The 24,699-nt window shown below is 36.9% G+C and overlaps 1 protein-coding gene across 4 annotated transcripts in view; it reads right to left on the bottom strand.

Annotated features, from left to right (window-relative positions):
• Positions 1 to 1,176: 1,176 nt before the first annotated feature.
• The window catches only part of GABPB1 (GA binding protein transcription factor, beta subunit 1), a 23,752-nt gene continuing 229 nt past the window's right edge, over positions 1,177 to 24,699 (bottom strand). The window contains exons 2-10 of one of the 4 annotated variants that reach the window (XM_010571916.1): positions 18,413 to 18,516; positions 17,964 to 18,071; positions 16,905 to 17,072; positions 16,238 to 16,432; positions 14,949 to 15,096; positions 14,485 to 14,598; positions 9,430 to 9,615; positions 7,969 to 8,084; positions 1,177 to 3,008 (exon numbers count right to left, since the gene is read on the bottom strand). In XM_010571916.1, the coding sequence (XP_010570218.1) occupies positions 2,856 to 3,008; positions 7,969 to 8,084; positions 9,430 to 9,615; positions 14,485 to 14,598; positions 14,949 to 15,096; positions 16,238 to 16,432; positions 16,905 to 17,072; positions 17,964 to 18,071 (1,188 nt within the window). In that variant the 5' untranslated portion in view covers positions 18,413 to 18,516 and the 3' untranslated portion in view covers positions 1,177 to 2,855. Of the gene's footprint in view, positions 3,009 to 7,968; positions 8,085 to 9,429; positions 9,616 to 14,484; positions 14,599 to 14,948; positions 15,097 to 16,237; positions 16,433 to 16,904; positions 17,073 to 17,963; positions 18,073 to 18,412; positions 18,517 to 24,699 lie in introns of those variants that run through there. The other 3 variants (XM_010571914.1, XM_010571917.1, XM_010571918.1) reach the window with 3 other exon arrangements.

Here is a 24,699-nt window from a genome sequence, read left to right as displayed (position 1 = left end):
AGGGGAACAAAGAAGGAGAGAAGGAACTGGCATCAAACTCAGGACCAACTCAAAAAGAGCCAAGTTCTCAAAAACTGTCATTCTAGCTACAAGTAACTAAATACATTAATATATGGACATCTGTTCAAAGAAAGCTGGTAGCTAATTACATTTATGATTTCAATTTGGAACAGCAAATAAGGAGCAATACTTTTAACAATGTTTTCAGAGCTAAACTACACAATGAATATTCCATGTGACATACACCCTACGCCTTTGCTCAAAGGTGATAGTTTCATCAGGTTGGTTTCTCGTTCTGTGCAGAAGAGAACAAACAGCAGGTCCTGTTCGGAACTAGAATAAAATAGGTGATAATGAGTTACAGGTAGGGTAAATATGCTGATGATAAATAAATTTTTGTTATAGCTCCCCTGCACTTGGAAGGATTTTGTTACAGACAATGAGGAATAGAATATTTGCTCACAGGAAGCAGAATGAATAGAAAAGGTTCTTTTCATTGTTTGCTACAAAGCTCTGTGCCGTCAAAACCGTGGGAAATTCTCCACTTGGATGTGAACACTACCACTATCACCACTCAGACTAACGCTGAAATTCTTATCATTATTAAGAGTTCACAGAGATTAAACTGTAGTTAAGTTTGTGGGATGTAAGGACACAAACATTATTTTGATCACAGAATAATTCAATTGGAGCAATGCCTAACCAGCACATTTAACCTGACTAACTGGTTCCTGCATTCACTAGAGACATACTGGATAGTTTCTGGAAAAAAACTAAAATACAGCAATTTACAGTTACTCACTGTACAAGGCTTGCTTCAAGTCCTAGTACCAGCTAAGCATGATTATATCCCTGAAAATAATCCTAAGAACTACCACCATAGGTTTTCCATTTTTTATCTTTTGATTATTTTGGGGTCAAATTTGCCAATCGGCATCAAAGTTGCTAAATTTATACCAACACTAGGATATTTAGGACTTTCCTAACTGCCAATTCTATTAACTCAAGTCCAAGTTTGAAGAAGGAAGATTTTACTTCATATTGTATAATGCAATTCATTCCCCACTCCTCCCCCTCCTACCTTTGAAGGCCATTCTAAGCTTAAAACTGTTTTTTCATATTTTTCTGAGTGCCTAACACAGCAGAGCTTTGACCCTCTAATGCCCATACAAAACAATTGAAATGGAATTGATTCTACACTCTATATATGTGGAAAAGATATTTAATTGTAAAATAGAAAAAGTAGGCCAGAGTACAGTTTTAAGGGTAATTCTTCTGTGTACAGTATAGGTAAACTAGACTTTTTGCTTAAGTTTATATAAACAATTCCATAAAAGCAGTGAAACATGGAACAACAAAGCAAAGCACAGAGTTTTATCTTACAAAAAAGGAATCTGCACAGTAGTTGCAAATTTAATGTAACACAGCACTGAACAATCTTAAGGCAGCTCAGTCTAAGCACAGGACTAGAAGCCAGGAACTCCTGAGATCTGTTCCCAGGTCTACCACAGATTCATGTGGTCTTGGGCCAGTCATTTAGCACTCCCTGTGTTGCACTTATACCAGTTATAAAATTGAGACAATAACACTCACTTACCTGCCTCAGGCAGTACAGTAAGGGTTTTTTTTAAAAGATTCTACAATGCTCTGAAGATGTAACGTGCTATATAAATCCTAAGCGTAATAGATCACTGCACAGACACACACAAACACAGTATCACAGTGAAGAACAATGATGCTAGGTAAGAGCAGCATCACTACAACATAAAAAAATTACTTGTCCAATTGCATAATTAAAATGCAAAAGTCCGTTTAGAAAAAAATGTATCACTGAAATAATTTCAAGGCTATTGGGGAAAATAGATCAATAGGAATATTCTAAAAGAACTAGTATTTGTGTTCCAGCGGAGACATTCTTTTCTATTCATTACTGAACTTCAAAATGTTTGTACAGGAAAATTGTAAGACACACAAAGTGAAGTTTCAATGCCTCCACTACCAAATTTTAAATTGCCTCTAATGTGTAAATTAAGATTTTTTTTGTTTTGTTCTTTTTAATTACAAATTACATTCTTCCAAGAAATATACCATCCACAATAAAACTGGCTGCTAGCTTACTTCAAATGACCTATAGGCTAAACGTTTTCCTCATAGTTTTTCTCATCTTTGCTGAAAAATACCTATGCAAGATGTATGTGTAGAAATTATAAAAACATGCAGCATATGTACAAACTGAAAAGTTTAAAAAATATCAGCTTCATATACATGTAAATCTACTTGGATATATCTGAAATTAAATATAAAAATTTCACCACCTAAAATAAAAAAAAAACCAAAAATGGTTTTCAGAGAATCTGAGACAACTACTTAAAGCTGTACAAAGATTTCCACCTGGAAATGTCTTATGCAGAGAAGTTTAAGTTGTTACTATGTAGAAATAACTGTTAATTCATTTTGTCACATAATTCATTTTCAAGTTGTCAGCTTAAATCAACAACATCACCCTTAAAACTGTTCTGTTTTTCAGAAGTTAGTTTCATACTAAAATCAAAAATTTCACAAAAACATTGGCTTCTCGTGTTTCTGGATCCCTTCAAAAAGATTTATCAACTCATTTTGAAACTGTAAAAAAAACAACTATTTACAGTATTTCATTTTAAATACTTTTCACAATTTCTAAATTCAGAGTTTTTATGTTACAAGAAATTCATCAGAGCTCACGGCTTAAGTCCAGTTATCAACTTGTAGCATCTTCTCTATCATGTAATCCTGTGTCTGTACCTATATAGCGTACAGTTCAAGATTGTACTGCAGGTTTTTGCAAGTAACAGGCTTTGCAGTGTGTTCATTTTTTATTAAACAGCTTCTTTATTAGTCTGGAGGCGGTTCATTGCCTCTAACTTCTGCCGATAGGCCTCTGCTTCTTGTTCTTTCTTTAGAAGCTGCTGACGATATTTTTGTGCTTCTCTGTTTGCCTCATCCAGCTGTTTCTGAAGAGTTTCTCTTTCCTATTAGAAACAGAACCAGTAGTATTTTGTCAAATATGTATCAAATACAAGTTAAAATGGCAAATACTTCTCCTTTACATGCAGCTCAAGTGTTAGGGTATCATGTAGAAACTGTACAGTTCTTACTCGGGCAAACCTATATGAATGCTGCTGTGTAAATTAGACATCAACTATCACACCAGACAACTCCCCACAATAAGGCTTGAAGTGTAAATATAGTAAACCCAAGTTTCTTTAGCTGCAAGGATACAAAGCAAGTCTTCATGGAAAAAGAGTGAAATAAAAAAGTAGAAGCATGGTGATCAAATACTAGCATACTATATTAACTTTTATCCAATGATTCAATTCCTTTTGTTACTTTTCAAAAATTGGAATCCAACCAAACAAGACAGTCCCTTTCGGTTGTATTTCTAATCAGACAGCACAATGAAGAACTGTTATCTAACAGCAGTTTGCACTGGAAAGTGACAGCTGCCCACTAAGCAAAATATAAACATAACTGGTTTCTAAATGAAGTGATCTGAAGTGATTGATACAGATGCAATCCAGAGGTATAATTACATCCCCAAGGACAGCACATTTTTATGAATTAATAGGCATTTAGCTAGATAAGCTTTTTCAATTCAAAAGGAGTAACTTAAGGCTCCATCCTGCATACAAGTTTGTTGGGGATGGCTATAAAATGGTTTCCAAGGAAAATAATACGGGAAATGCCACTTCCTATGAAGCTGCCTTAGGAGCTAAGGAGAATGTGTTTCCATCTCCAGTGATGTAGGTACTGTCATTTTGTTTGATGCTGCACTGAGCCCAATTGAAAAAGCAATTTGCTTGGAAAATAGTTTTGTTTTGATCTTCAACCAAATACCATTTCATTAAAGTGCATCCTACTTTTATGAGTAAGGTAGTATTTGATTTCAAAATCATTCTTTCCACCGTAGTTGTTAAGTAGCCACAGGAAGGAGGTTGTCAGAGAAGCGAGCTATATCACAGAAAAACAACACTCTTATCAAAAACTGAGGCCCAGTGAAAATAAGGTGCCTTTTCACCTTATTCCCATCCCAGCAGTTCAGTATCACATTCCCATTTAATACCTCAAACAGTTGTTAGAAGTTTCACCCCCCACACCCCCATAACAGCATCCCTATTCTTCACCTCTTTGATGCACTCACATATTTTCATGGTCAGAGCCTGAAAATACAAAATACTCTGCCTCCCTTCTACTTGTTACTGTTCTTAGTACTTGTCACAGTCACATTTAACAGTCACATGCTGTGCTGAATGTGCTGGAATATAATGACATAGGTGATCAGATCATTGCTAACAGCAGCATCTGTACAGCAAAAACAACAGGTGAAGGAGAGATGTTATTAACAGGTTATAAAGACTAGCTGTAATACAGAACAGAACAAACTCCATTAACTGCAATTTGATTTTACATAGGGCTTTAAGAGCTGAAGGAAGCTAGCTAGGGTTTGCTTCATTTGGAGCATATGCTAAAAAAATGAGAGCTCATCTGATCTTGCTTGCTTCTTTGAAAAGGAAGTTCAGCTTCCACCTCTGAAAATTTGGATTCTGCTTTTTAAGCAATTTTATGAATGGCCAACCCAGGTAGCAACTAGACTGACAAATGCCAAATGAATGGCAGAGCCTACATCTCAAAGGATGTGAAATACACCAATGATGTTCCAGCACCAGTCAAACCAAAACATACTGCTATTTCTGTAAGTCACCTATGTAGTACAAGGGGAGCCAACAGCTTATGTACAACAGCCTGGTGGATTAGAAAGTTTGTGAAAAGAACTACAAGACAATTCTCAGGGAAGCATTCAAAACAGTTGATCCTGCTACATGTGGAAAGCAACCTCTCCCTCTTGAGGGCACTCAGCTCTGGGATATACTGAGCCGGGCATTATCTCTCTCATGAATTTGTCACATAAAACCCCTCAGAAATCTAACACTGGTAAGAAGCAAAGCTGCTTTATCTGCTGGGCTGCATAAGAATAAGAACCACCAGTACCTCACCGGCCAGTGGTTCTGTGGTGCATCACAAAAAGCAAGGTACTATCACTACTATGGAACATATGCAGATTGCAAACATTTGGGGATGGAGAGGTTCTCAGACCACATCTTATGAGTATTTCCCACAGAAGAGATAAATAGATCCATGTACTCATAAGGAGTATAGCACATTAAGGAAGGGATAGAAAAAAAGGAGAAAACCAAGTCTCAGTGGCACAGACAAAGAGATAAAACCAGTATCTACCAGACAGACTAGCAATTCAAAGCATGTAAATTAGTCCAGCAACTAATAGGTGTAGTTTTTAGACAGTCATAGCCCTAACAGAATGAATTAAGGAACTGAGGCCAAGTATACTATCTAACTAGGCAGTGGAAAGAACCCAATGCTTCTGGAGGAACAATGCAGATCTACAGTGGACTGAACAGTGAACATTGGTTCCTTAACTTCTACATCTAGAATAGGGAGGACTATATCTAGTCTATTAATTTAATCAAATCCAGAAAGTGTTATTAGGGCATTGTTTAGAACACAACTGAAAGTGTTCTAATTATCTGATGTCCTTTTGTATCAGTATAAAAACCTACCCAAGTAAAAATCAAACTAGATGATCCTGAGTGCTCTTAAGATATCTTCCATTTTATCAGGGAATTTTCTTCATTACATGTAGCTTTTCTTATCAGTCTATATATTGACAATAGGCACACCCATAACTAAAACAACCAAACCAAGCATTCTTTTTAACGACAGAAAAAACAGGGATATGAATTCACTAATATGATTAATCTACAATTATGATTTTTTTTTTAGTCTAATGAAATGATTGTCCTGGTTCTAATGCGTGTCACCTTTCAGACATGCAACATGGGAAAACACTCGAATTCAAGAATGAAAATAAAAATCACTGTATGTTAACAAATTATGCATGAAAATGAAAAACAGTATCTGTGTGACAGGGGTTTTTTTGCTGCCATTCTATGTTTAAAATATCAAACTGTTTAGGAAAACTACCATCACCTTCAAAATGAGCTGAAACGTTTGAACTTAACAGACCCAAAAGATAAAACTGAAACACACCACTACAGCTTTATTCATTCACAATACTTTCACAGGAAAGTTTGCCACCTCACACAGATGGGAGGATGTTCAACCTAAAGACTTTCAAACTACAGTTAACTGTTCATACACTATGAATTTAAAACAGCTGAAGAAAGCACTCTTAGCCTTGAATCAACTCTTTATAATGAAATAAAGGAATGAATCACCAGTGAGGCAAAGAAACCAAACAATAAAGGTTTTCTACATTAAAAAAATATTTTAATGAGGGGAGGCATCCCACTCCCTCCAAATTCAAGTATCTACCACCTTCTGTGATCACAAAGTTTGAAGTGAACTGACTTTATGTGCACTTCTTTAATGTCCCTATTACCAAAGTGAGGTAGCACCATACCCCTGTGAACCACAATAAGGCTCCTTAAGTCAACTGGCCTCCACACAGAGGCAGAGGTCTGCATGTGCATTTCCAGTTGTACAGACAGGGACAAAGTCAGTCATCAAAACCTGCACGTAAAAGTAACAGATAGAAGTAACTCATTTAAACCAACTTCTTTTGATATTTGAGAAATGTGTTTGAAATATATACTTGAAACTGGTAATCCCCTTAAAAGAATTATTTGTACTGTTATACCAACTATGTGTAATTAGGAACATGTCAATTTATTCCTTAACCAATCTAGATTTTTTTTCCTTCACCTAACAGAATTATTAAAATACTTAAGGAAACATAATTTCCTTTATGAATAATTCAGGCAGATGTTTAAAAGTGTGAACAAAATAAATGCTTTTATTTTAACAGTCATACATTTTAAAAAATGCAGCAAGAAAATTTCAACTGTCATGATAATCTGTAATGACCACAAAGCTGCAAAGGCCAAAAGTATTTGATGTAACAACTTAGGAACGGGGAAAGCAAGTGATGAAAGGTGGTAATTATTGTTACTAGACATGGATAACATATAGCACATACTGTACAATAAAAAGTATTCAATTAGGCACAATTTGATAATATGAACAGAAGTTGGAGAATACAACCTTTGATAAATGAAATACCATGGAGTTGACAAAATGAGAACTTACAGCCTAGTCAAGGCAGACAGCAATTTTCATAAACTTTTGACCCAAACTGGTCAGCACAGTTAGAAGGAACAGAAGAAGGAATGAGATGGTTGACCTATTGTGGCTATATAATATAAAAACAGCTACAATTTTAAATTGAACGGCTACATCTATTTGTCATATATAAAAAGAAAAACTCTCTCAATGTTGTTAGGTCTTCTGCACTATAATTTAAAAAAAAAACAGGATGGTGCAAAGATGTGTAAGAGTAAACGGCTCTAGAATTAAAAAAAAAGGGGGGGGGCAGGGCAGGCAGGAGGGACAGATAAAAATTGACAAACACAGAATCTTACTGTTTCACATTTCCATTAACAGTTATCTAGATATCATGAATGGAAAGGAAACATTGCTAAAAATACGATCTCACAATCAGGACAAGCACGTGGTCATAACAGAAAGATGAGGGTACAGTACTCTCATTCACTGCTGGCGGAAAGAGTCAAGTTACTTGATAATATATTGGTACCTGGTTTTAAAAACTAGCTAGTGATCTTAAACGAAAACCAAAAATATTAACTTATCATATACTTAAACAAGTGTCACTTTTATGTGCATGAACAGAGGATGAAGCAAACAGCCCTCCTATATTTTTTTACAACTTCGTAAAAGATTAATTCCAGTAACAGGGGAAACTGAACAAGTTATTGTTTCACACACTTCATTCTGTGGCAACACAGAAATTAAACTCTACAACAACACAAAAAACAATGACCAGATACTCAGTGCTGAACACTCTCATTAACACATATCACGTAATATACTCCTTACTTCTATTTCTGCAGACTCCACACGATTTTCAACAATCTCAATGCACTGTCTCTTCACTGGCGGTTCTTCACTTATCACAGTTTCTTCAGCAATGTCTGTTGCTGGAACTGTTAATACTGAAAACATATTTGTACACATAAATACTTCAAACAATATTTAATTATATGATTTTATATAGTACAAGTAATTTTATTAACAGCAATAAAATGCCGAGATTTTCCCTTATGAAAACACAACTATATAAAGTACATTATAAAGTCAGCATGGGGAAAATTTACTAAAAACTTTAGCTGCTTGTATGCTACTAAAGAATTTTAAAATTCTTTGTTACTGAGGTCTACAATAGTTAGTTGTCACTCTGCAGTATCATTGCTGTTTTTCACAGAGTAAACAGACACAGAAGTGAACTGCAGCAGAGTTATCAGTCTGTCAGTTCTGTAACTTATGTAGCAGACCATCTTTATAATGTTTCTTAAGCAAATACTAAATACGAAACTGGCTTTTGATTTTGATTAATTAGAACACCTTCGGTAATCTGAAAATCTAGTAGTTATTAACCTTGAATGAAAAAAACTAGGGATCTAAAGAAATTCATACTCTAATTTACTCATGCAACCATCTGGCAAATAAATGTTCTAAGTGTTACTTCAATTACTACCTACACACACTCATGCTTTCTGATATGTAGCTGTACTTCTTCAGACAGACTGCAAATCAAATAATTTGTCTCCAGTGTGCAACTCTTCAAGCTCCACACTGGGAGTCCTCATGAAGAAACCAGAGAAAGAATCATTTTTGTCTAAATAGTAGTGGCAGAACATCTTTAAAGGAAACCACCCAAAATACATGCATGTCACAAAATAGCATTTATTATACTAGCAGCTTCCACAAACAAAGTGCATATGGCCCAACAGAACAATTGTGTCACCCTGGTTTCACTGGTTCTGCCACTGCTCCTCTAAAGCCTCAAGCATGTAAGGACTTGGCTTTTGCTCTGTTAAGAACACACTCCATGGGACTTGCACAGCTTGCTTCATGCATCAGATTTCTAAATCCAAGTCTCACCACCCCACAGTATTTCCACCAAGGCAACAGCAAAAGCATCGGAAGAAGGCTTTTGTTTTACTCCATCTTCTAGTTTTCATAACAAGTTTGCAAGAATCAAACTTATTGAAGGCAAAGCAAGTAGTTATCACTTTCCCCTTAAATGTCTCATTTCTCTTCCATGCAGTTTAGTAATTCTTCCATTCTTTCTCCTAATGCAGAGACTCAGCTGACATGTGGTAACTCACTGAGCTGCAGTAGCTCATGTGTCTAAGCCTTTTGCAGTATAAGAATTCAAAGACGTATCTAAACTGATAATTACAAAAAATTGTCCAAGCTATTTGCACCTAACAATTTTTTATTATTACTGTAACTAAAATAGTTCCTCAGACTCAAACCATACACATTTCCACTCACCTTGCTGCCCATCTGGCATGGTCACAATGATTGGTTGCCCTATTCCACTGGTTGGAATTGAATGCAGATTACCAAGTTGAATGCCATCTGTAACTATAGTAATAACTTGCTGACCTCCAGAACTGACAACTTGCTGAATAGCACCATCCACAGATTCTGCAGTCACAACTTCTTCTGTGGCCACAACTATCAACAGATTAGTAAAGGAATTAAGTCAATTTATAAATTAAGCTTTATGATTTCAAATGCATTTTGGTACAGCTGAGAAAAAACGTCTTCCCTGTCTTTTAAAATTTGATACCCTCCACCCCCCAATTAATGCATTACTACATATTATATTGTTCATAAAAATCTTCCACCAGGCCAACATAAAACACTAACATTTTGAAATACACATGCAACTCTGTCCTGATTTACCTTGCTCAATATAATAGGTTTTTTTAATTTAGCATGTTTCCTAATAGATACAACCCACTCAAAACTGATGCTTTGGGTTCAGCGTTAGCATAGCAGCAAGAACAGGAGTTGTTTTTAAGAACACAAATACCTTTTGCATTGTACACAAGGTGGACTAAGTTCTCCTCAACCAGTGTCTTGCCAGTTGTACCTCAGGACCCAGCCCTGATTTTTCTGCTTACCATAATGGTCTTCAAGACAGTAACAGACTGAAGGACCTCTAGAAAATCCTAAAGTTTTGTCTGTACTACATGGGTGCACCAAATACAACCACAACTCTATTTATTATACAAAGTAGGAAACAGGACTAAATGAAAAGTTTTGCAGAGTTGACATTTTTACACCTTTGAAGGAGAAAGGTAAAGCTTAAAAAGTAATATAAACATTGTATGTACATAATTCTATAGGTAAAAGTAAAAAAAAATCTCAGCTGAACTAAATATTTCAAATTCATGATTCGATAATGAGTATACAGCAGTGACCTCTCACAATTCTATATTACATCTATAAATCAAGGTAAGATAAGGGAAAGACTGCATTCAGAACTACAACACATACCACAGCTTGCACTATACACTGTAACTGGGGTCTCGCACTACCACCCTTATTTCTTAAAACAAGATACTGAGACAAAGAACAAGATTACTAGTAGCACAATCAAAGAATTTCAAGCACACTCTGTATTTTATTTTCAATTTGTCATGGTAAAAGCAAATCCTTTGATTTAAATAACAGGCATTAGAGTGCCTTCTGTCTACAGAGATGAAATTAAAACCATATAGACCCTGTTGTGATGCTCGAGATGACAGAAGGTAGATAAAACCCTGAAGCTTTCATCTTTTAAGTTAATTACAATATAACACACACACACAAATCACTCTGTAGTTCAAATAATGATGCAGTCATTGTCTTCTGAAGATCTTTATGTTCAGAGATTACTGTCCTACAGCACTGCTTAAATATTCACAGAGTGTTTATTCAGTAAACCAAAATAGTAAGTCCTACATGAATAAGTGTTGTATTGAACTTGATTTGGCTTCCAAGTACAGGATCAGCAGTAAGAAAGACCACTGTCGTAAAAATTCCAAGTTGCAAGTGCCAATACTAGCTGCTGTGGCAAACAGCTCTGATCATTCAGTTTCAAACTCAACATTGGGCTTTCAGTTCTAGAAGGAAACATTATCAGGACTTCTTCAGACCTTGAAAGAAAAATGGAGATTTTGTCTAAAAAGAAGTTATTCTATATAAAAGAAAAATATCCCCATAAATACAGCCCTTATTCCCTCCTTGCTCTCCTTCCATATCTATATCCATATAATCATTAGTTACCACACTACTTCTTATGCTGAAGGGAAGCTGAAGTCGTTCAAAACAGCAGCACTATTATTTTCAAGAATCTCTGCATTAATGTGCATTATTTTCTTCTGCAGTGTCTGCGGGGGGAGAACACCTGCATATGCAGTAAGCATATGCCTAATTCCAACATAAGCACACCAAATACTGCATTCCAAATACACATCTTAAATCAGATTTTTCTCTAATCCAACTCTGAGTTCCATACATACATTATGCACCACATTTGTACGTAAAGTCCATGTCCTTATACACACTTCATTTGAGTAACAATTAAAAAAAGCATGATTCTATTCAGCTCCAGTGAGAAGCACCTTCCTTTCTTTGGTTTTACAAAATTGATGTTTTTTTAACTGTAAGGCATGAGAACTAGGGAGAAGGGATCAGGCAAAGTTAACTTTGAAAGAGGAGAAAAACCTAGACACAAACAACATAAAAGGCAGAACCTAAGTGCTTTATCCAAGCTTATACAGTCTTAAATACAGGAGGCTAAATAGAAGGTAAGAACCAAAATGTGAATTCTCAGTCCTACAATTCTTGAGAGTATTTATAAATGGATCTTTTACAAGATAAGCACAAAGAGAAGGGGGTTTTTTTGTTGTTTCCTTTTTTTTTTCCTTGAACACACTTACTACTGATGTACAGGTGACAAAAAGCTGCTTTTTGTGCTCTTTACACTTTACAAACTATTAAAGGAGTGAGAACCCAAGAAATAATTTGCAGACAGCAAGATGCTGCAAGATTGCCCACACATCTGCATAAAAATCAAAGCAGAAGAACTGAAATAAACAGGAGGGTTAGGTGTGATGCACACTGCATTACTGAAGGTAGAAAGCTACTCCATCAAGACTTCAAGCTTATTCCTTCCTGCCTCTCATCTCCTGCCTCCTCTCTGATAATATATATCTTCAGTGGTTTACTGACATGTAACATAGGTTACACTGCACCACTGCAAGGGTAGGGCCATGAAAGATGCGAAGACTCTGTTAGTTACCAAAGTTTACTGCTGAGTCCTGAATACACATTTAATAGTCCGTAATCCCATGCAATCCCTCCTCAAGTTCCTCTCTCCTACAATTAGATCTGAGTATCATTGAAATATATTAATTGATTGAAAAAATCAGCAGCTGCTTCTGTAACAAAAGGCACTGCATTCTGGTTTTGAATAATCCACTTCACTTGCAATATTTATATGTCATAATATAGTATAGCTGTACTTAGGTACTGCTTTGATAAGTAGTAGTAGAGCTGTATTAAGAAGAAATCCTGTAGGACTTCAAAACACTTAGAGATGAAAACTCAGATATATGTTGGGATGCAGCTGTCATGCCGGCAAATCTTAGAGTACAGATCTCTTCCACATTTTCAGTGAAAACTGTGTCCTTAAGAATGATGTCTTCTGCAGAGCTGAATTCTGTGAGAATTTTTAAGTACAAAAGACTTTGGCCACGCAAAGTATCTCAGTTCTGTAAAATTTATCGTACTGACCATCACCAACAAAAAACCAAAATTAATGCATTTCTTTAGAAACGTGTTCAGAAAAATTCAGGTTACCATAAGCATCATAAATCCTTGATCAACAGAGGGTTGTTGCTCTCCATAGTGATCTCCAGTCACTAGCTTTAAAGTTAGGCTCATCTTGCTACATATCGTATCAGCGCTCAAAATCCCAAGCTAGCCTGGAAATAAGGCTATAGTGCTACATATCAGTATAATAAATACTATTAATACTAAATAAACAAAAAAGCAATCTGGCCTATCGTAAAACTCCAGTAGTTACAGACATACCATACTGCCTGAGAAAAACGGGGAGTGACGCATGCAAAACAGCACTGGGCAAGTAAAGTATGCATGAAATACTTCACAGCTTTCTTCAAAAAGCCAGGTCTCCACCAAAACACCTTTTGGGACTTTCAGAATAATAGACATTTTTATTGAAGTACACCATATAGCCTACTTCAGAGACAAAACCTAGGGATTTCTGTGTCCCAAAGCTAGGTAACAAAGAAATAACATAGCACTTGACATCCTAAGTGCTAGTTTTACCCGATTTTTATGCAACGGCAAGACATTAACGTACACCATAATTGGAAAATATGGTCTGGCACAGAAATGTAGTGGCATCCTCTTACAAAGTACCTCTAAATAATTCAGAAGCTTTTGATCGCGTTTTAACTTAATTGTAGATGGTATTACAACTTGCTTAAATCATAAGAGGAGGTCTTTTCCTTGCTTGTACCTCTTTCTCAACCCTGTTAGTGGCAATGACTAGTCTTTATAATCCACTTTGATGCTGTAAGACTCGCAACTGCGATTTCTTTCTTCACTTTGCATATTGTAATGAACAAAAGTGAAAAAGTACACAAAGCAAGCAACACATTATTCATAAAGAATGGAGAAAGATATCCAGGGCAACTTGCAGAGTATGAAACCTTAACCAAAGGGTTTTTTTCAGACAAAGCATTAACTGGCAAAGATCCATGGGGCAGGGGTGAAGGGTTTTTGTGTTAAGAAAAAGGAATGCAAAACTTGCAAACTAGGGGCAATGGAATTTCTTGTGTCTTTCTGGCTTCTTGTCATGGCCTTATGGAATAAGAGAGTGTGCACATGGCTGCAGCAAGGGATGCAGGCTGCTTTTTCCTAGGAGAACAACAATGTATTGCTAGGCTTACATTTACCTGAAGTGCCATGGCAGCATATCATTCTGAAGTGGGACATACTAATCACTACGTATTATTATAAATGCAAGTAGAATGCCTCAATGTTGAAAATAAGACCCACAGACATTCCAATGGGAAAACTGCACATTAAGATCACCAATATTCTTGTGCCTTTTGGGTGAAAGATTAAGAAAACTGCTGACAAAGTATATGCAAACAACATTGGGGGCCATTTCCCAATATTTAGCAGAAAGAAGGATTTAAGAAAACACTCTCCCACCACATGCAACTAAACTGTATGTAGACAAAGATGTAAATTCAATCTTCTGAATTATGCTTGCTTTCAGCAAGATGAATGCTACTCACATTAGGCCCAGAGGTATCAGCTGTGGTCAGAAATCTTATTAAGAAATAACTGTATACATGAATCTGGCAACCTTCCAGGTAAAAGCAAAGGAAAAATTTTGCTCATGCTGAAAAAAGTAAGGAAGATTGTCATCTCATTTCTGTATGAACTGTACCTCCAGAAGTGCCAGTTATGTACTTTTAGTTTATTAAATGAGGTTAAATGACTTGGCTTTCTAACCTGGTGTTTCTGAAGAATTAGACAGTGGAGCTGATGCTTCTGCTAAAGCTGCCAATGTGGCTAATACTGATGTTGATGAATTTCCAAACTGTACAGCAGACACTCCTGTTTCATCTAGTAGGATGAAAAAAAAAAAGTTAGCTGACATTTAAAAGCAGTGAAGTCCCGTTTTTATTATTATTGCACTGAAGCTTCTAAGACACACTCTGTTCTCAGCAACATTCTACCGAACCAAAGTGCTATTCTAAAGGCAAGTTTGTTAAGCAAATACAACTTCCGATAATTTATCTCTGTAAAGAATGTTGTTTTAAGTACCTAGATATTTACAACACATAAAAACCACTGAAGAGGAACATGGTAACTAGTCTATTCTTACCACTGTTTTTCCTCAAGCCTTTTCACTAAATGGTGAAAATTAGTTAAAGTATAAAATCCCAGTAGCTATCCTATAGACATCTAAATACCTGTTCCATTTGATGTATTTGCAGAAGATACCAGACCTGTTAGGTTCACCACCCCTCCAGGTCCAATGATGAACTGTGGTGTTGCTGCATGTATTGTCACAGTGTCCGGACTCTCTGGATTCGTATTGATTTGGTTCTGCATTGCAATCTAGGCGACAAAGGTAATATTATAATTCCAATTGTAGCTATAAAGGAATTATTTACCAAGAACTAGAATTACTGCACATTCCAATCAAACAGTAAAGATCTCCCTCATTATACTCATGCAATATACACACATCATGTCACATCTTGTGCTCTGTGTAAGTACATGAGAAACATGGTTTTTTGGGTGAAATCTAAAGACAAAAAGTCTGTTGAAGTGAAAGACAATAATGACACACCACCACTTCTCCTTACCTACTTTTGTGTACTTACTGTACACAAAAAGGACCATATAAAGACAAGCCTCTTTTGTAGATATGCAAGCTTATGTATCTAAAATAGAGGCCTGAAGAACCAAGACTGCTGTGGCAACTACATGCCATGAAAATTGGCTCTGACAGCTTAGTAATTGCCAAGAATTGTAGATGGCAGTCTTCTTTTTGTCCTTCTTTGAACTATTATTGACTTCTATTTACTATATCCTTTCTGCAATGAAGAGAAGGCTAAAGGAACAGACCAGAAGTTCACAAAGTTCAAGATGTAGAGGAATAACAGATTTACACAGTGGCATAATGGTGTTTTTCATTTGCTTTCTATTCTTTTCTCAATAATGCTCAGCACTTAATTTGTCTCCAAGAACACTATTGAACAGTAAGCACACATTTTCATGGAAGCATCTATTATAATCCCAATCCCAATCATTTCTCCAACAATTCAACCCTTGTGTTTCTAATTCAAGAAAAATTGCCATCTTTTCTCTCCTTTCCTGATCTCCAATTGTTAGGAAATTAACATCCATATATGAAGCTAACTGAACACTAGGGTATAGTCAAAACATACTGGCAGAGCAGGGAGTTAAGTTTTACACCTTGCTTGTGAAGACTCCACCTAGTTCTGTGTACTACAACACTCAAATTTAAGAAAATAACGCATACTTATCCTTGACTTTGTAGGTGGTGAAAATGTTCTTCGACCAACTAATGTTTACTAACATAAATCTCATTTCCATGTCATGAACTAGACTGGAGTTTAGCATTACCAGTCAATATATGGTCTCACAGCTGCTGTATTAAAAGCTTAGGTTATTACATGTGTAAACAAGTACTTTGCTGTAAGTTCCCTTAACATCATGAATCAGAAATTACCTGTAATATTTCTGCAAGGTCTTCATTTCCATTGTCTACTGCAATATCTAATGCCGTTTTGCAAAATTTACTCTGAGCATGAACATCTGCTCCATACTTTATCAAGAGTTCTACAACTTCTTGGTGGTTATGTTCAGTAGCCCAGTGAAGCGCAGTCATTTTGAGCATGTCCTTCGCATTGACATCAGCACCGTGCTACAAACAAAATCACTGCATAACTATGTCATGAAAATTATCTGAATTAAATAATGCTGGTCACAGAACAAAGCCCCAAATTGTCTTTCTCCATCAGTAATGTCCTGTTATCTTACATTTACAGATTTATTAAAAGTACTTCAATCTAACTACCAAATAAATTATTTACCTCAAAGGATTAAAGACTCCCTAAAACATAACATGTCTTGGTTCTAAAAGCTATTACTCACACAATGCCAAATTAGGAAGTAGTCTTATTTTGAAACAGAAATAAATAATTCACCTGAAATCATGATGATTTTAATGCTAAAATAAATTAGAGTTTAATAGGAAAAAAAAAAGCACCCAATGCACACAGCACAAATATTTATATCATTTCAATGTTGGTTTCATAACTAGAAGGAAATTGCAAATATTTGATCATAAACCATTGTAATATCCCCGCCTCAGACCTTGTTTCAGCAATCTTTACCTTAAGTAAGACTTCTACTATGCTGGCATGGCCTTCTGATGCTGCCATATGTAATGGAGTTCTGTCCACTTTGGTTCTAGCATCCCGACTTACACCTGCTCGCAGCAACACTTCTGTTGTTGAGTAGTGTCCATACTGTGCTGCTAGATGAAGTGGAGATGTTCCCAACTGTAATGTAACAGAAAAAGTGGAGTTTTAACAGATGTCAGTATGAAGTATTTCTTATTATTATGGAGTTACCAAACTCAGGTGTCAGGTCACCGCTTCAAAATAATTTTCTCTTGCAGTCTCAAGGAAAGAAGATGTCAGGGCTTTTACATAGTATGAAGAGAAAAAAAAAAAAAAAAAGGTTTGGGTTTTTTTTAATACTCATAACACACTAAAACCAGCTCACTGGAAGTAAGTTTTTGAGGTCTGTGCTACGTTTTTTCTGTCTTTCTGAGGTGTGATGTTTCAAGGGGCCTAACCCCATTTTTAGTGTTGGTCAACACGCCATACCAACACTGGAAGGGACCTCTGGAAGTCACTTAAGTCCAGTCTCCTGCTCAAAACAGAGACAACTTGAAAGTTAGGTCACTAAGTAGATTAAGGCTTTTAAGAGCTTGTAAATACCCTAGCATTTTAGGTACCTGACCTCCCTATACAACCTATTCAAAAATAGGCACCTCCAAAAGACAACTCGGAGGCCCTACATCAGGGAACTCTCAGCTGCACATATTAGATAGTTGGGACTGCTTTCTTAATTCAGGGCTTTTGCTATATTAAATGCATAAACACAGTAACTAGAAGGATGATTGCTGCTTTCTCCCATTAACCACTTGAAAGCTCATCTTAAAAGCCACCAGAATGAGCTCATTCAGTCTGTTACTAAAATCAGTAGGAGGTTATACAAAGAAAAAGACAATTTTAATTTTGAATTGGACATTAGATGATGTGACTGCAGAAATCCAAGAAACTTGCAAGGATTGCACTATAAATGCTTAATTGTAATAATCCTATTTTCTTCTTCAGGTGAGAAAAGCAAGAGGATTTACCGAACACTGCAAAAGTTTTCATTACCCAATCTGTGGTAAAAGGTGCTCCATTGGCCATCAAAATGCGAACTTCATCATCTTGACCTGCTCGTGCAGCTTCTAAAAGTTTCTTTCCCAAATCTACTAGTGACATCTAGTGAAGGACATAAAGGAATATAAAGAAAAAATAATAATATTAATACTATTTTAAGTACACAGATGCCACTGTCATTTTATTATTATTATTATTTCTGAACTACTCTGAAAAGTTGAAAAGCTGGAGTTGGTATTTTACCCATGAGAACAAGCTTTACTGATTGCAATAAGCAGCTTGATTTTAGAACTACTTTTGTCAGCCAAAAAGAACGGACACTGAGGTAAAGATTTCAGTATTACAGTACTGTAACCATAGCAGCTGTAAAGTTATATCAAACTAAATTTAAAGTGAACTGTATGTACATTTCTTAGAGCAGAAAGTGGTTTAGAAGCTCTCACCTGATACCGCAACCTTCTGTAGCTTTGTCCAGCTTTCAGATGGTACTACATCATGGCTGCTATGTCACACACCCAAAGGCACTACATTCACTTATCCAAAATGCCTACACGTATTTAAGAGGTACCACTACGCAAACGCATTTAGATAGATATGAAACACAACACCGTTCTGACATCTTGTCTGCCCATCACTATTATTTCATTTTGTTCACCTTAAAATATAATTTGTCTTCCTAGCTACAAAACGATGCAATAAGCATATATTACTGTACTACATGCATCAGATATGTGAACTAAAGCGTCTGCCTGAAAACAAACACTACTACCTGCTTCAACTATCTACAGTTACTAACAATATGTTAAATGCAAAATTTTGACTGAGACATGACCAAGATACTAGCTGAAAAACTTTCGCATCATCTTTAGATTATGTCCCTTTTACAGCACTTGAAGTTCCATATAATACAGAGCATGCAAAACTATATGTAGACAAATGACACCTATCTATGTTTCTGCTGGATCAAAGATTTCCTAGTATAACATATTTTTAAACCCACTCTATTTCATACGTGCTATTAAATTTGTTCAGTAAAAAGAAAATTTAGAACTAAACCATAACTCACGCTACTAACCAAAATATATCATTAGCGTTTTAGTCCTATACCTATGTTTTCCACTACCAGGATGGTAAAAATGGAATTACTTTCACCAATTTAGTTTCCAGTCACAAGCAAAGTTAAGCCTGTATTACTAGTAACAGCAGTTGCAATGCCATGCACACAATTTCCTACACAAAGCTAGAGTATATCAGTTCAGAAAGAAATCCCATTAAACATACACTTCTATCACAAAGCAAACATATTTAGAAAGTTCTCTGCACCTGGCTCAACCGGCAAAATTTTTGTGGTATGTTGCTCAATAAGCTGAAAGCTATTGACTTGGGAAGAAATTAGAAAGGAAGACAGAAATACTGCAAATGCAGAACTCCAACATGTATCAGCAGAGCCATGAACTGGAGCAGATTACCTCTTTGTCTACAGAACTGACTGCAGGCAGCAATATCCCCTTCACCAAAATAATACTCCATTTATGTCCATCCTTCTAATACACATGGACATGTTGATTTGTCTCCAGCCAGAAAAGGGAAGAGGAGCAGGAAGGTGGCAGGACAGGACAAATACTGACAATGGGAAAAGGAAGGAAAAAAGGAGCACAGAGTCAGATGCAGAGGAAGGGACAACAGCCGACTCTCTTCCATAAAGAGAAAGAGCAAAAGAAAAACAGGAATATAAGAAAATCTACTATCCCTGTTAAAGGGAGACACTAGGAGCAATGATATAAAACAGTAATACGACAGACAGGGCATTTGGCAAGTGCAGCACTGAAATGAAGGAATATAGCACTCCCTTTATATTGCACCTGTTTCGGGTTTCTTTGGCGGCATGGGGGGAGTGTGCAATTTAAGAAGGAAAAGAGCACACGCAGACACACACACTTTTTTCTGGTGGTCTAATACCACCACATCAAGGTCCTCAGAATCAAAAGGAAAGCTGGAACTTAATGCAAAATACTGAAGTTAGTAACTAGTTCAGAAAGACAAAAATTCATTTTCCTTGTACTTATTTTTGTTTTAAACACCAGTAGAGAAAAGGAACTAATAAAGTCTCTGTTTGGAATTACAAAATATTTGAGGCTGGAGGGGGACAGACCTCTCAAGGTCACCTAGTTCAATATCCCAGTCAGAGCTGGTCGAACAGACTCAGGCTGCACAGGGCTTGGTTCTGTTGAGTTTTGAATGTCTCTGTGGACGAACATCCCTCCACTTCGTCAACCTCATTCCAGTGTCCAACCACCCTCACAGTAAGAGCTGCCTTCTGTGTATACCTGTCTTTCTCCACTAACCAAAAAGACAGCCTTGATAACAAGCTTATACTTTATGTGTTAGACAACAAAAATAGGTGAATTAAATTACAGTCCATACATTTAAAAACTACACCTATTCAGAAGCCACTGACCACATCTATACTGGTGAAATAAACTGCAAAGTTGTTATCAACACCCTATGCAGCAAAATCAAGCAGCAAAAAGAAAAAAAAAATCAATTATGGTGGCCTGCAAAATACAAGGCTCACTCCCAGGAGATATAGGGACAAACTTCAGCCTGAGATCAAGACCTTTTCAGAGTCTCTCTGAACCACTACTGTTGAACACACCGTCAGAGTGACAGTACATCAGTTCTCATCTCAATGCAAAACTGAACAGCTTTGTACTACACTCAATAAGAAATGTTCTAATCAAGGAAAAAGAGGGACATGGAAGATCATACGTGACGTAACCTTCATTACCACGTATTACTTGCATTAACCAACACTCTCTTGGTTGATATAAAGTGTTTGTATTTTAAACAAGCACAAAGCATCACAGAAGTTTACATATGTTTCATGATGTAGAATTTTAACTTTAGTTAAAACAACATGAATTTATTTTAGAAGTAAAAGTTTCAGTTCTCATAGGGTACTTGAAAGCATGCTTGGGCCATCTAGTGGAAGAAAGTTAAAAACCTAGCAAAATTACACTGTTGAACTCAAAGATAAAAAACACGTTGTATGTCACTAATACACTAACAACAGTAACTGAAGAGGCCTTTCCAACGAAACTCATGCACATTTAGTCACTTTCAACCAATGAATACTAGCATTCACAAAATTTCTCAAGAGTAGCTGATTTCTACTTGGCAGATCATTCCAAGGACCAGTAATGCAAGGTCAGGAAACCCTTGAGTAATAACATGCCCCACACTTCCCCCCATACTCTTCCACTGCTAGCACTGAGACATACCGAGAAGGGTCTGCAGTGTCAGAATTTCCCTTTCCGGAAAAATTCTTCAGCTGCTCTCTTGAGATCGTTTAGTAACACTACAATAAGCAGTGATACTATCAAAAGCAAAGTTCTATATACAGTACAATAAAATATATTTAAAATTGAAATGAGATTTCCATTTCAAAGCAGCACTCTTAGTTAAGTACTGCTGCTGCTTTATGTAGTGTCACAAATCAACTCTACTGAACTGTGTTAGAGGGTACTCTTCAGTAACTGTGTCATTTCTACCAAGCTTGGCTAGCACAACAGCTGGGTAATGCTTTATATGAGGATTCTTTGAGACAATAAAAACATCACTGGCTCTGAAATAAAGTTTTGAGACTGTTATAATTATTCTTATGGCAATCTGAGTATGTTTTTGGACTTCTAACAGCTCCTACACAACTGTGGGAACAGAGGGTTTTGTCTACAATTGAGTAAAGAGGGAAGTGCTTCTGCCGGGTTTGGACTTCTTTGTATTAACCACCTCCTGAACTTCCACATTTCATTATTGCAATGCATTCTGTACAGTATCATTAGCCAGATGCCACAATTAACTGGTAATTAAAACTTAGATCAAATTATTATTGCAAATTCTATTATATACAGAAGTATATTTTACTTCTGTTCAATAGGAAATCATACTGCTTTTTTGTATCCATCTTGGATTTAAGTTTTTATACGTTCTATAAAACTCTGAACATCATGCTGTTACCAGAGGGGTATATAACAGCACTTGAGCAGAGTTTAGGTGGAACTGTGTGTGAAAAGGGCTCTGTGGGGAGGGAGAGGAGCTGAAAAACACACAGCTTGGGAAGCCTGGGGTACCACACCACAGCCTACGGACAACAGAGCAGACAAGTCTGCAGTCCAAAGGAAGAAGACTAGGTTTGGCTTAAAATATTGCAGCACCTTTCAGACTGCTGTCCTGCCCCAAGGATCCTGCACCCAGCCTTATTCCCCTTCTACCACTGCAGTGGTGAACATCAGCTAGTCAAAATCAACAGGCACAAAACAGTTGTTGCAGAACATCTGCTAACATGGAGAAGTCACAGCCACCAGTGTATTTCTAACCAAGGTATGCTCCTAAAAGAGACATACTTACACTAGAAGAGCATGGTCTGCAGCAGTGCAATTTACCAGAAGGGAAACTGAATCAATATACACTGTATCTGTGATAAGGATTTCCAACCACTCCTAAAAAACCCAGGACGAAGTTCCATAAAATGCTAATTAAATAGGTTTCTCTACTGAAGTGACATGTAGCAGAATTGTGCTTGGAAGACAGCTTGAGACCCATCATCTCTCACACCCATTACATCTGGAAAAAGAATGCCCTTTTCAGAATGTCTTTTTCTTTCCACTATTTCAAAAAAATCAACCTGCTTCGCCAGACCTGGTCTTTAGAAACACTATCATCCTACCAATTTCAACATTGCACAGTATCGCTAGAAATTTAGAATCGTAATTCCTAACTAATTTTATATGCCTATCCATACTAAGGTCAAGAATATTCTGAAGTACAAATAGTTAGCAAAAACTATTTAAATCTTTAATCAAGCACTCAGTTCTGTTCATTAATAGAATTGAAATAATAGGATCAACTTGCTTTATTTTTTTAATCTTTTTTATATCCCGATATAACAGCGCAATACTTGAACTCAGAACAACTCTTCAAAAAGTTTTTTATTTCAATTAGTTTTGTAACCTTTTAAAGGAACCAGAAGGTCTGCATTAAACCTAGGTGTATTTCCATGTGCTAGCATCTCTTGGAAACTTTGGTATGATTTCACCATATATATCATGCAATAGTGATTACAGTGACTTACGTGGGATAAACTCAAAAAGTTCCTGTTTTGTTTCCTAAGGGAATCATAGCCTTCCAAATGTGTTTTGACAATGATTTCACATGTCATACTTCAATTCTCAATATAAATAATCATAGGCTTAGAATATCCACACTTCCATTATGATAATGAAAATTACACTAATATACTGATTTAATTCAGTGCTTTTATTCAGTCAGCTTTAATTCCAGTGCTTTCAGCTTTCCTCTATGACAGTGTTGTGTTCGTAACTAAATTCTCTCTAGTTTGTTTAAACAGCAACATGACCTTCATGTTGGACTAAGTATGCATCAGATGAAAAATATCTGATCTGAGAAAAGAGATCAGAAAAGCAAACATATTGTTGAATAGCTTAGCGGTTAAGATAGTCAAGCCTGTATTTATGCAGGTCTGTCCACCAATTAGGTGCATACATTAACTTAAATTAGCACCAATCATCCATGTAACTCCATTAAATAACGCGGATGGTAAGACAGTCTTGTCCTGAAAAAGGAGAGCACAGATTTGGCCATTATCTGCAACAAAATGCAACATTTAAAAAATATTGTTATGCAACAAGGGTGAACCATTGGCACCAACCAAGACTTGGGTTGGCACTGCCAATAAGCAACAAACCTTTCACAGATAAGTTTGGCACTAGATGCCAAAAAGGTCACATTACCGCAGCTATGATTGACATGAAGAATCCAAGGGCTTGTGACATAGCCTTTGAACTGTACTACAGCCTTAAGAGTATGTCTCAGATTAATTGAAACTTGAAAATATCCTCAAACAAAAGTCACCAGCCTCTCCAATTAAAGCATCTGTTTTATTATGAGGAATCTTCCTCGACAGTTTCCGTCTGGCACATAGGCCTTAAAAAACCTAAAAAACAAACTGCTTTCAGCAAAGAAAGCAGGTCACAAACAAAGACTCTATGCCTAGTGTACGCTGATCTGCCGTGCACACTCTTATTTACACAGCAGATTTATGTACCCTTACGGGTATTTCTGTGTGCATACACGCTTCAACCGAACTGCTTAGTCTTACTAACACTTCAGAAATCGTGAATAATTTTTAAAAAAACATTAAAGTACTCCAAGGTGGGCATTCACAATTTTTAGCCCATTTAATATGGAGCATTTGCCATTCAATAAAAGCTACCTTAGTAAGCAGGTTAAAGGACAAACATACAACTGCTTTAAGTTAAAAACTCTAAGCACAGACGACTTCCTTCAGGGGATTTCACCGACGTGCTATCAGACAGCGTCTCACCAGCAGACACTACCTCGACTAGCAGGAGAGAAAAGAAAAACCACAGTCCGACCTAACGCATCGTATCCCACGTTTATGCTACGCTCCCGTCCTACGCTTTATTAAGAGTCCAGAGCAAGAGTTACAGATTCCGGGTGAGGGACACCGCAGCGGAGGGAAGCGCTCCCCTCCCACCGAAGCCGCCTCTCCTCAGGGCACCTTTGGCGCCAAGCGCCGGCAGGCAGCTCGGCCGCCCCCGGGGCGCCGGGCCGGGGCAGGAACCGGCCGGCCCGCCCCACGCGAGGCCCGAGGCCGTCCCCACGCGGCCCAGACCAGGCTGCCCGGCGG

The sequence above is a fragment of the Haliaeetus leucocephalus genome, unplaced genomic scaffold (genome assembly GCF_000737465.1).
Source record: "Haliaeetus leucocephalus isolate CR32 unplaced genomic scaffold, Haliaeetus_leucocephalus-4.0 Scaffold339, whole genome shotgun sequence".
Taxonomy (NCBI): Eukaryota; Metazoa; Chordata; class Aves; order Accipitriformes; family Accipitridae; genus Haliaeetus; species Haliaeetus leucocephalus.
This window is presented reverse-complemented; position numbering and strand designations above follow the sequence as displayed.